Source organism: Oncorhynchus tshawytscha, linkage group LG31, assembly GCF_018296145.1.
Source record: "Oncorhynchus tshawytscha isolate Ot180627B linkage group LG31, Otsh_v2.0, whole genome shotgun sequence".
NCBI lineage: Eukaryota > Metazoa > Chordata > Actinopteri > Salmoniformes > Salmonidae > Oncorhynchus > Oncorhynchus tshawytscha.
The window spans coordinates 24,112,954-24,124,797 of record NC_056459.1 but is presented as its reverse complement, the minus strand read 5'-3'; the positions used below and the strand labels follow the sequence as shown (position 1 = coordinate 24,124,797).

General features: G+C 42.4%; 1 protein-coding gene across 1 annotated transcript in view; it reads left to right on the top strand.

Annotated features, from left to right (window-relative positions):
• The first annotated feature begins 428 nt into the window (after positions 1-428).
• Positions 429-11,844, top strand: part of LOC112229480 (calcium-binding mitochondrial carrier protein Aralar2-like) — a 92,241-nt gene continuing 80,825 nt past the window's right edge. Inside the window, exons 1-4 of the mRNA XM_042310158.1 lie at positions 429-576; positions 1,551-1,598; positions 2,088-2,230; positions 11,238-11,353. Of these exons, the coding sequence (XP_042166092.1) occupies positions 511-576; positions 1,551-1,598; positions 2,088-2,230; positions 11,238-11,353 (373 nt within the window). The 5' untranslated portion in view covers positions 429-510. The remainder of the gene's footprint in view (positions 577-1,550; positions 1,599-2,087; positions 2,231-11,237; positions 11,354-11,844) is intronic.

Below are 11,844 nucleotides of genomic sequence, written 5' to 3'. Positions count from 1 at the left end.
GATCTCTGCAACATGGACAGATGGAAATCCCCACATAATGCTACAAATGAAGACACATACCCTACTGTATGTATCTCGAAATGTGGAGTTAGTATCTCAAAATGTTGACTTAATATCTCGACAGTTTTAGAAAGTATCACTTTTTTTGGGAAGGGGGTGGTGGGAATGGGCTTCCATAAATAATGATTGTATTATTATGGAGTGACACTTTTTTTTTAGATGTTTAACTAAATGCATCAGGGCTTGTGCAGGCATAGGGCCAATTGGTAATTCATTGGAAACACATTCCTCTAATACCTGTGTAGTAATAGTGTATTAATGAACAGTAATATGGATGGTTACATGATGACGTTGCCAAACTGACAACCTCTACCGGTTAACAGCTACGTATCACGCTACCTGTTGACCGCCCCATACCACGTGAACACTTGAGCCGCCTTTTTAAGCTTCTCTCTGCACCATCCGACAGCCGCGCGTGATTTCCATGGGAACGTCGTCAAGCAAAAGAAAATGACCGGGTTTGCTTGGTCAGAGTGGGCTTGGTTGGTTGACAGTAATCTTGCTATGGCTGCAAAGGTAAGTTCACCTTGTTCGAGGAAAAAAACATTTTGTCAGTAGGTGAAATAGACAATGGCAGAATATACAACGACACCTCCGAACGCACGGACCACATTCTCACACACTGACTTCCTGCCCCATCTATTGATAGATGGCTAGCCAGCTAGCTACTAACGTTAGTTAGCCGGATAAGAGGATGTTCGAGGTTAACATTAGCCAGTGGCAATGACATTGGGGCTTTACAGCGAGGAGGTAATGGGATACAGCCTTTCCCTGTGATGCACTATGCGGAATCCGGTTATCAGACTGACTTGCCACTGAAACCGGTGGTCTCTGTCCGTCACACTTCTCGAGCCACTGGCTGATTAGCAAGCACGTGTTTGACGTGAAGCCGGCTCTAAGCCTGGTAAGCTTTATAAGCTCAGTGCTGGTAACCTTGTGTAGCCTTATGCTATATGACGATTCTCCCAATATACATACAGTAATATAGGCAGGCTACTGTTGTTACTCGCGTCATTGCCGCAGATATTTAACAATGTGAAAATGTATCAACATTCTACAAGATACATTCAGCACGTGCCTTGTGTCGTCATGTGCCTTGTGCCACTGTTTTGAATGAAGTGTCCCCTCCCCCAATGACCTGTATACAGCTGGATCCTCTTGTTAGTATGACCAGCCCATTTCATTAGATCACTGTATATAAAAAAGAGAGTAGACCTAATATTGACTTGTTGAATCCTAAACATGGTCAAAATAGCATGTCTCACTTTTACTACAAAGTGAGTAAAATATCTTACTGTTATTAACAAGACATGTAGGCTAAGTTAACATTCTCCTAATATGCCTGTTAATAGAATTATAATTTTAAAAAAGTGTATTATTATCAGGTTATTACTACAATTTTGAGCTAATGAGAGCTTGGTTGTTGATTATGTTGATAGGTAACTGTGGTCTTTGATGTAATTTCATGTAATTTTGTTTAATTTCTCCAGGGACAAAGGAGGGCTGACCCTACTGAGCTGAAAGCTATTTTTTTAAAGGTGAGTTGTGTAAAAATATATTCACCAATGTTGCCTTAGCACTCTGCATACAAGACAACTTCATGTACTGGAAAGCCATTGTTAATAATGCATTAATTTGTGGCCTTCTTCTGGCTCAAGTCACCTAAACAAGAGTCAATAGCACATTCATGGTTTTCCCCATTGTTGTCTGAATCCTAACTTGAGATCCCTGCACACAACTCACATTTCTACCATTGACATCAATGCATGATTTATGCGAAAGTCTCAAGTTACATGCGAATGATCTCAAGTTAGGTGTCAGCCCAAAGGTTTGAACATGTGTACAGTGTCTTCCTCAATCAGTAGATCATATATTAACAAATCAACAATGAGTTCTGTCACTGTTCTGTGTGTGTTTGTGTGTCTCTCTGTGTGTGTCTCTGTCTGTCTGCCTGTCTGTGTGTGTGTCTGTGTGTGTGTGTGTGCATGTGCATGCGTTTTTGTGTGTGTATGCGTTTGCCATTGCAGTATGCCAGCATCCAGAAAAATGATGAGCACTACATGTCTCCGGAGGACTTTGTGACCCGGTTCCTCCACGCACACACTGACATCAGGCTGTCTGATGAGGCCACCTCACTGCTGGCTGGGGTAGTGGACCAGAAGAAAGATGGGTGTGTAGAAGATCAGGGCTCTTACAAAGCCTATCAGAGTAGGAGTGCTAATCTAGGATCAGTTTAGCTTTTTAATCATAATGAATAGGAGACAATTTGTGAATACAGGCCCTGACTATGAGAAGCATAGGCATTAGGCCTAGTTATAGGTTGGTTATGACAAGGACCTGGAGTATTTTGATAATTTGGTGGGTAGTCATGTTTGTCCTATTTCAAATGTGAATTGGAAATGTGTTTTTTGCATATCCCAACTCCCCCCGAGAATGGGGTAACAGCCAGGGTTCGCCAAGATCAAGATTTTTCAGTGTCGGCTCGGGGATTCGACTAGCGACCTTTCGGGTACTTTCCCAAAACTCTAACCGCTGGGCTACCTGCTGTCCTTATAGCAAGGGCCCTAGAGGTTTTTGTATCAGTCACATGGTCAGGAAAATGTAGAGCCCTAGGTATGAATTTAACATTGTGGAGAAAAACACAGGACAACAGGGATTGTTTAAGTATTTTTATTCACCATTACTTGCATTAAGCACATATATCTATATACAGTATATATACATGTCCAGTTTATTAGGTACACCAATCTACTACCGGGTCGGACCCCACTTTGCCTCCAGAACAGACGGAATTCTCCGGGGCATGGATTCAACAAGTCGGAAACGTTCCTCAGGGATGTTAGTCCATGCTGCATCACGCAGTTGATGCAGATTGGACAGCGGTTGACCACCGTCACCAGCCTGTACAGTTGACACCAGGCAGGTAGGGTCCATGGACTCATGCTGCTTGAGTCAAATCCTAACTCTGCCATCAGCATGACCCAACAGGAACCAGGATTTGTCAGACCGGGCAAGGTTTTTCCACTCCTCAATTGTCCATTGTTGGTGATCGCATGCCCACTGGAGCTGCTTCTTCTTGTATTTAGCTGATAGGCGTGGAACCCAGTGTGGTCGTCTGCTGCAATAGCCCATCCGTGATAAGGATCGACAAGTTGTGTGTTTGGAGATGCCGTTCTGAATACTGCTTGTTTTCGCACACAGGACTGCTGCTGGCTGGATGTTTTTTTGTCACATTATTCTGGGGAAACCCTAGATACTGTCGTGCGTGAAAAGCCCAGGTGGGCGGCCGTTTCTGAGATACTGGATCCGGCATGCCTGGCACCAAAGATCATACCACACTCAAAGTTGCTTAGGTCACTCATTTTGCCCAATCTAACATTCAATTGAACAGTAACTGAATGCCTCGATGCCTGCCTGCCTGCTTTATATTGCAAGCCACATGACTCACTGTCTGCTTCTACACCTGCATTGCTTGCTGTTTGGGGTTTTAGGCTGGGTTTCTGTACAGCACTTTGAGATATCAGCTGATGTACGAAGGGCTATATAAATAAATTTGATTTGATTTGATTTGTAGGAGTGAATAATTTTCGTGAACGTGGTGGTGTATCTAATAAACTGGCCAGTGCGTGTATATACTGTATCTGGCTTTGATCCTGTGTACTCCCCTAGCTCTTATTTTCTAATACACAGGATTCAATCCAAGAAACAATTAATAATGTTTTGCTAACCACTTATTCTACCACAAATGTATCTGATTTATTTAGTAGAAAAAGAGAATCCTACAAATCCTCAAAGCCCATTTGTCAGGTGTTGTTCCCTTCCTTCTGTTGGTTGTTGCTAGCCTAATTCATCTCATCTTATCCCCCTCTCCCCCCATCACCCCTATTTTTTACATTAATATGTATGTTTTTAATGATACATAATGACGGGCAATAAAATGTTAGGGTAAGTCAAAAAGAAAAAGCGTGTTGCCACGGCAACCACCTGGGCTCCAGCAAAGAGCAGAGTGCATGCGGTCATGTTGCTCACATTATGAAGGCCTGCTTTAAAATGGAGTGGAGGCTGGCTGGCTGCACACATGCACTGTAATTGCCCGTGCCATTCAGCACTCCTGCATTGTGTGGATTTGGGAGCCAGATAAATGGCGACGGCATCACTGCTATTAAGGGATAAATCTATTAGGAAACCATGGCTTGGTCTCTGTATCTAAACCTCATTTGGTGTGATGGGGTGGTGGGGAGGGGATAGGAAATGACAAGGGAGCAGAAATGTCTGGTTTGATAGTTTGATCAAAGCCACAAAATCAGAGACCTTTGTTTGAATGCATCCATTTTGTTTACAGTTGACATTGTAGGTTAGTCGCCATGTATTTTGTTATTTTTTGCCAGTGAACCCTAAAAAGATGTTATGATTTCCGTTAGACAATGAGATGGATGATTATGCCTAGCGCAGGAAGAGAGAACATACAATGGTTGCGCGTGTCAACAACACCCCCCTTTATGTTCACAGAAAACAGAAATACATTGTTTTTGACAAGAACCTGTTGAGTGAGCTCCCTGAAAGAAAATAAACTAAGAAAATAATCCACAGAGTCTATTGTATTTTCATATACTCCCTCTATCTTAAATTACAGTATTTTTCAGGATGTGCATACTGCATACATTTTTTTCTCTCTAATGCGTCTTGCTGCTGTTTTTACCCCAGGTAGGATTCCATTTCACAGAGATAAGTCAGGGAGGGGTAATTGTTTTTTTTCGGAGTAGAGGGGGTTTGGGTGTACGTAAACAGTGTAATGCATTTCTCTGCCTCCCTCTGTGACTGTGTAAATTAGGTGATACACTCACTGACGGCCATCACAGTTTCTCTCTCTGCCTTGAAATCACTTTTCTCTCTTGTTATTCAGCCTCCCCAGACTTGGCTGGCTGAGATAGATACACTCCCTTTCTGTCTATGTAGACATCCCTGCTGCTGTCGGAAAGATGTGTCAGAGATTTTTCCTGCCTCCCTCTTTCCCTGTCTCTATCTCATTTTCTTTTTCTCTCTCTTGCTCTCTCTTTCTCTCTCTTGCTCCCCCCTCTCTTTTTCGATGGAAAACTCTTCCAAGTGTGAAACCCCTCCCAAGTCTCTTGGGGGTTAAAACTTTGTAAAGAGAGCATGCTGGGAAAATAGCGGTCCTTCCAGCCAGACATGTGTATTTTGGTGTGCCTGCTTGGAAGAACCCAAAGCATCCAGCCGGACAGCTAGCGAGACAGACAGCCCGGCTGCCAGCCAGCCAGTCAGCTAGCCAGCAGTCACCTCTGGGTGGAAGGATGTCAGTGACAATAGCAGGGACAGGGGATCATTGAAGGTGTCCTCTTACCCCTCTACTATCAGGGATAAAAGCTGTCGCTCCAGCCTAACCCGCCCAAATGTTTATGCTGTAAACAGTGTTGTAGGTCCTGGATAGCTCTTCTAGGAGCTGTGTTTACCAGCTGAAGATGACAAAAAAAGTGTAGACATCATATACACCCTCAAACAAAGACATCAAGGATGTTTACCTACTTATCAACTTTGTATAGAGATACACTTTCAACCTTTGTTGACCTCTCACTCGGACTAAGAAAGGGCCACATGTACTGCATGATCATATTGACTGAATAGCTACTGATTTCAAATGAAAAATAATCCTCTCCATTTAGTATAGCATTAACTGCACATGTTGGGATTTAAATCTTACATTTCCTGGACACATACTGTAGTCTCATGTTTGTAAATGCATATGTTTTTGTGCACTCAGACAATGTACAATCTGGTCACATGCCATATTAGTTGGTAGATGGTTTGTTTGCATTACAACGTGCTGGCATCTCTTTTTGGGGGGTAATTGTTCTCTAGTTGTTTTTTATTTATTTTACTCGGCAAGTCAGTTAAGATCAAATTCTTATTTACAATGATGGCCTACTCTGGCCAAACCTGGACGACGCTGGGCCAAATGTGCGCCGCCCTATGGGAATGTCAATCACAGCCAGCTGTGATTCAGCCTGGATTTGAACCAGAGACTGTAGTGACACCTATTGCACTGAGATGCAGCACCTTAGACTGCTGCGCCACTCGGGAGCCCCTAGTCATAGGAATGCTAATCATCTATCATAATCCTCATCCCTGGCACATTCACCATAGTGTGTGTAATACCTCCTGAACCCTCTCACATCTCCCAAAGTCATCTTAATACCCCTGATAATCAACCCCTGATAATCAACAAATTACAGTAACATTGTCATAATCCATGGCTTCATAACTACTGAAATGCTCACCAATGTAAACAGATGCACATAAAAAAATCCTACTGCACTTCCCTACTGCATTTTAGGCAGTCTCTGTTCTCTCTCCTGCATTCCTCTGACGTTTGTCTACAGTAACTCATGAAATGACCTTCTAAATTGGTCATTTTTAAGAGTTTTTATGTTTCAACCAATTTTAATTTTCAACATTTAATATGGTTCCAGCCACAAGAGCTGTACCCATATTAGCTTGTAGCAGGGCACTTTTGTGCACCTCTACCCAAACCCCACCAGCAGGCCCCTGTTTGAAAACCGCCAGCTAGCTAAGTCAATAAAACAATTACTCTTTCCGATTTTTCTACACCGCAAGGCAGACAGAGCAGAGCATACCTACAAGCCTACAGATTCCCAATTAATCCCTCTTTGAATTTCATCAGTAACAAAATTAATTAGAGTTGCCAGGAAAATGTAATCATCTCTCCCCTGGAAATTGAAATAGATTAGAGATGTGTGCTCAGGGGATTGCTCATTAGAACTGACCCCGCATAATTATTGTATCCATTTGTGAAATTCATAATGGACTTCAGGCAACTTTGAACCGCGCATGAATTAAGACTAGATTGCGCCGTTGTCCCCAGGGGCTCCCATGGGAGTTCAAATGACCCTGTTGGTATCTTTGTCCTGTTTTTGTAGATGATGTATGGCCATTTGTAGTAATATCATAAAGAAGTGAAATACAATGATATTAGTGACACATACATGCTGCAGACTACACATCCAGAGAGAGAGAGAGAGACAGAGAAATAGAGAGAGAGAGATAGAAAGAAAGAGAGAGAAAGATAGAGACAGAGACAAAGACCACAAGAAAGATATATAAATATAGAGAGATAGAAAGATATACAGTGGGGAGAACATGTATTTGATACACTGCCGATTTTGCAGGTTTTCCTACTTACAAAGCATGTAGAGGTCTGTAATTTTTATCATAGGTACACTTCAACTGTGAGAGACGGAATCTAAAACAAAAAATCACATTGTATGATTTTTAAGTAATTCATTTGCATTTTATTGCATGACATAAGGAATTGATACATCAGAAAAGCATAACTTAATATTTGGTACAGAAACCTTTGTTTGCAACTACAGAGATCATACGTTTCCTGTAGTTCTTGACCAGGTTTGCACACACTGCAGCAGGGATTTTGGCCCACTCCTCCATACAAACCTTCTCCAGATCCTTCAGGTTTCGGGGCTGTCGCTGGGCAATACGGACTTTCAGCTCCCTGCAAAGATTTTCTATTGGGTTCAGGTCTGGAGACTGGCTAGGCCACTCCAGGACCTTGAGATGCTTCTTACGGAGCCACTCCTTAGTTGCCCTGGCTGTGTGTTTCGGGTCGTTGTCATGCTGGAAGACCCAGCCACGACCCATCTTCAATGCTCTTACTGAGGGAAGGAGGTTGTTGGCCAAGATCTCGCGATACATAGCCCCATCCATTCCCCTCAATACGGTGCAGTCGTCCTGTCCCCTTTGCAGAAAAGCATCCCCAAAGAATGATGTTTCCACCTTCATGTTTCACGGTTGGGATGGTGTTCTTGGGGTTGTACTCATCCTTCTTCTTCCTCCAAACACGGCGAGTGGAGTTTAGACCAAAAAGCTCTATTTTTGTCTCATCAGACCACATGACCTTCTCCCATTCCTCCTCTGGATCATCCAGATGGTCATTCAGACGGGCCTGGACATGTGCTGGCTTGAGCAGGGGAACCTTGTGTGCGCTGCAGGATTTTAATCCATGACGGCGTAGTGTGTTACTAATGGTTTTCTTTGAGACTGTGGTCCCAGCTCTCTTCAGGTCATTGACCAGGTCCTGCCGTGTAGTTCTGGGCTGATCCCTCACCTTCCTCATGATCATTGATGCCCCACGAGGTGAGATCTTGCATGGAGCCCCAGACCGAGGGTGATTGACAGTCATCTTGAACTACTTCCGTTTTCTAATAATTGCGCCAACAGTTGTTGCCTTCTCACCAAGCTGCTTGCCTATTGTCCTGTAGCCCATCCCAGCCTTGTGCAGGTCTACAATTTTATCCCTGATGTCCTTACACAGCTCCCTGGTCTTGGCCATTGTGGAGAGGTTGGAGTCTGTTTGATTAAGTGTGTGGACAGGTTTCTTTTATACAGGTAACGAGTTTAAATAGGTGCAGTTAATACAGGTAATGAGTGGAGAACAGGAGGGATTCTTAAAGAAAAACTAACAGGTCTGTGAGAGCCAGAATTCTTACTGGTTGGTAGGCGATCAAATACTTATGTCATGCAATAAAATGCAAATTAATTACTTAAAAATCATACAATGTGATTTTCTGGATTTTTGTTTTAGATTCTGTCTCTCACAGTTGAAGTGTACCTATGATAAAAATTACAGACCTCTACATGCTTTGTAAGTCGGAAAACCTGCAAAATCGGCAGTGTATCAAATACTTGTTCTCCCCACTGTATATAGATATACACCTGTTTATGATGGCAGAGGGGGAAATGTGTAACTTCATATGAAATCATTTGTACATGTGTAAAGTTGACCATCAACGCTATAGCAGTCAACTCAGACACAACACTGACATGAAATCATTCTCATTAAGGTTGACATTTCACTCAGCTGAGAAGTAGCCTACCTTTATTAAGATTTTCATAGATTGATCGGCTGTTCTGTAAATTGGTTTTGTCATCATCCAGTGTTGTATAAGTTGAAACTTGTGTTCTATAGTTCTGCTCTAAATGATTGCACAACAAGTGCTGTAAAATGTGTTCTAGTGATGCTGATAGCCCTTCTCTGCTCTCTCATTGTGGAACATGACATTATCTGAGTATACTTTTACCGGATAGCCTCACATTCAACTTTCTTTTTATTTGTTTCACTTCTCTCTCACTATTTCTCTCACTATTTCTCTCTCTCTCTCTCTCTCTCTCTCTCTCTCTCTCTCTCTCTCTCTCTCTCTCAATTCATGGTAAACATATGTTAACATTGCCAAAGCGAGTGAAGTAGATAATAAACAGAAGTGAAATAAACAATAAAAATGTACAGTAAACATTATACTCACAGAAGTTCCAAAATAATGAAGACATTTCAAGTGTCATATTATGTCTATATACAGTGTTGTAACAATGTGCAAATAGTTAAAGTACAAAAGGTAAAATAAATAAACATAAAAATGGGTTGTATTTACAATGGTGTTTGTTCTTCACTGGTTGCCCTTTTGTTGTGGCAACAGGTCACATCTTGCAGCTGTGATGGCACACTGTGGTATTTCACCCAGTAGGTATGAGAGTTTATCAAAATTGGGTTTGCTTTCAAATTCTTTGTGGATCTGTGTAATCTGAGGGAAATATGTGTCGCTAATATGGTCATACATTTGGCAGGAGGTTAGGAAGTGTAGCTCAGTTTCCACCTCATTTTGTGGGCAGTGTGCCTGCCTTCTCTTGAGAGCCAGGTCTGCCTACGGCGGCCTTTCTCAATAGCAAGGCTATGCTCACTGAGTCTGTACATAATCAAAGCTTTCCTTAAGTTTGGGTTAGTTACGGTTGTCAGATATTCTGCCACTGTGTAGTCTCTGTTTAGGGCCAAATAACGTTCTAGTTTGCTCAGTTTCTTTGTTAATTCTTTCCAATGTATCAAGTAATTATCTTTTTGTTTTCTCATGATTTGGTTGTGTTGCTGTCCTGGGGGGTCTGTTTATGTTTTTGAACATCCCAGGATCAGCTTGCTTAGGGGTCTCTTCTCCAGGTTAATTTCTCTGTATGTTAGGGCTTTGTTATGGAAGGTTTGGGAATCACTTCCTTTTAGGTGGTTGTAGAATTTATTGGCTCTTTTCTGGATTTTGATAATTAGCGGGTATCAGCCTAATTCTGCTCTGCATGCATTATTTGGTGTTTTACGTTGTACACTGAGGATATTTTTGCAGAATTCTGCATGCAGAGTCTGAATTTGGTGTTTGTCCCATTTTGTGAATTTTCTGTTCCTTTTGATGGCATAGAAGGCCCATGCCTTGTCTCTCAGATCGTTCACAGCTTTGTGGAAGTTACCAGTGGTGCTGATGTTTAGGCCGAGGTATGTATAGTTACCAGTGGTGCTGATGTTTAGGCCGAGGTATGTATAGTTACCAGTGGTGCTGATGTTTAGGCCGAAGTATGTATAGTTACCTGTGGTGCTGATGTTTAGGCTGAGGTATGTATAGTTACCAGTGGTGCTGATGTTTAGGCCGAGGTATGCATAGGGCAACGGTGTCTAGATGGAATTTGTATTCGTGGTCCTGGTGACTGGACCTTTTTTGTCTTACCGAGATTTAGTGTCAGGACCCAGGTTTGACAGGATCTGTGCAGAAGTTCTAGGTGCTGCTGTAGGCCTTCCTTGGTTGGGGACAGAAACACCAGATCATCAGCAAACAGTAGACATTTGACTTCAGATTCTAGTAGGGTGAGGTGGGTGCTGGAGGCTGTGCTAGTGCCCTTGCCAATTTGTTGATATCTAAATTGAAGAGAGTGGGGCTTAAGCTGCATCCCTGTTTTTTGCCAATTTTAATTTGGTAAAAAGCCTATTTGACATTTGCTCAGCACATTGTTTTCACTGAAGAAATGTACAAGTCTGCTATTAATGATAATGCAGAGGATTTTCCCAAGGTTGCTGTCGACCCATATCCTATGGTAGTTATTGGGGTCAAATTCGTCTCCACTTTTGTGAATTGGGGTGATTATTCCTTGGTTCCAAATATTGTCGAAGATGCCGGAGCTGAAGATGATGTTTAAGAGTTTAAGTATAGCAGATTGGAATATGTGGTCTGTATACTTTATCATTTCATTGAGGATACCATCAACACAACAGTCTCTCTCTCGCTCTCTCTCCCTCTCCTCTCTCTCTTTCTCTCCTTCAGGTTGATCTCCTTCCAGGAGTTTGTGGCTTTTGAGTCGGTCCTGTGTGCTCCAGATGCTCTCTACATGGTCGCCTTCCTGCTGTTTGACAAGACTGGCAAAGGAGCAGCCACCTACGGTACGTAACCTTCCCTCTGGTTTGATTGACAGCTCTATTTTAGCTCTAACCCTCTAATCCCCTGGTATGATTTGTGACATATGGGAGACCTGTGAGACCTGTGATATGCAGGTGACCGTTGAAGTACAAAATGTTTACACTTATAGCTAGGCTTTTAAAATGTAAGTGAAGGAATAATTCTTAGTACACTGTGAGGTCTTTTATTTACTGAAAGTAAATTTCATTGGACATTTTGTTATTTTGGGAGAAGTTGATAATAAAACATGTTTTACTCTCTCAAAATGACAAAAAATTATATTGTCACACATAACCATCAGAGTCAATGACAGTAACCTTAGCCCCTATGAAGGTGACAGTGTAAGCACCCCTATGGAGATGACAGGATGACAGATATTGGTTTTGGAAGGGTGGAGGGGTGGAGGGGGAGACGACATGTCTGTCGGAGAGGAGGGGAGTGTGTATGTGATTGGCACCATTACCCAGAAGCCTCC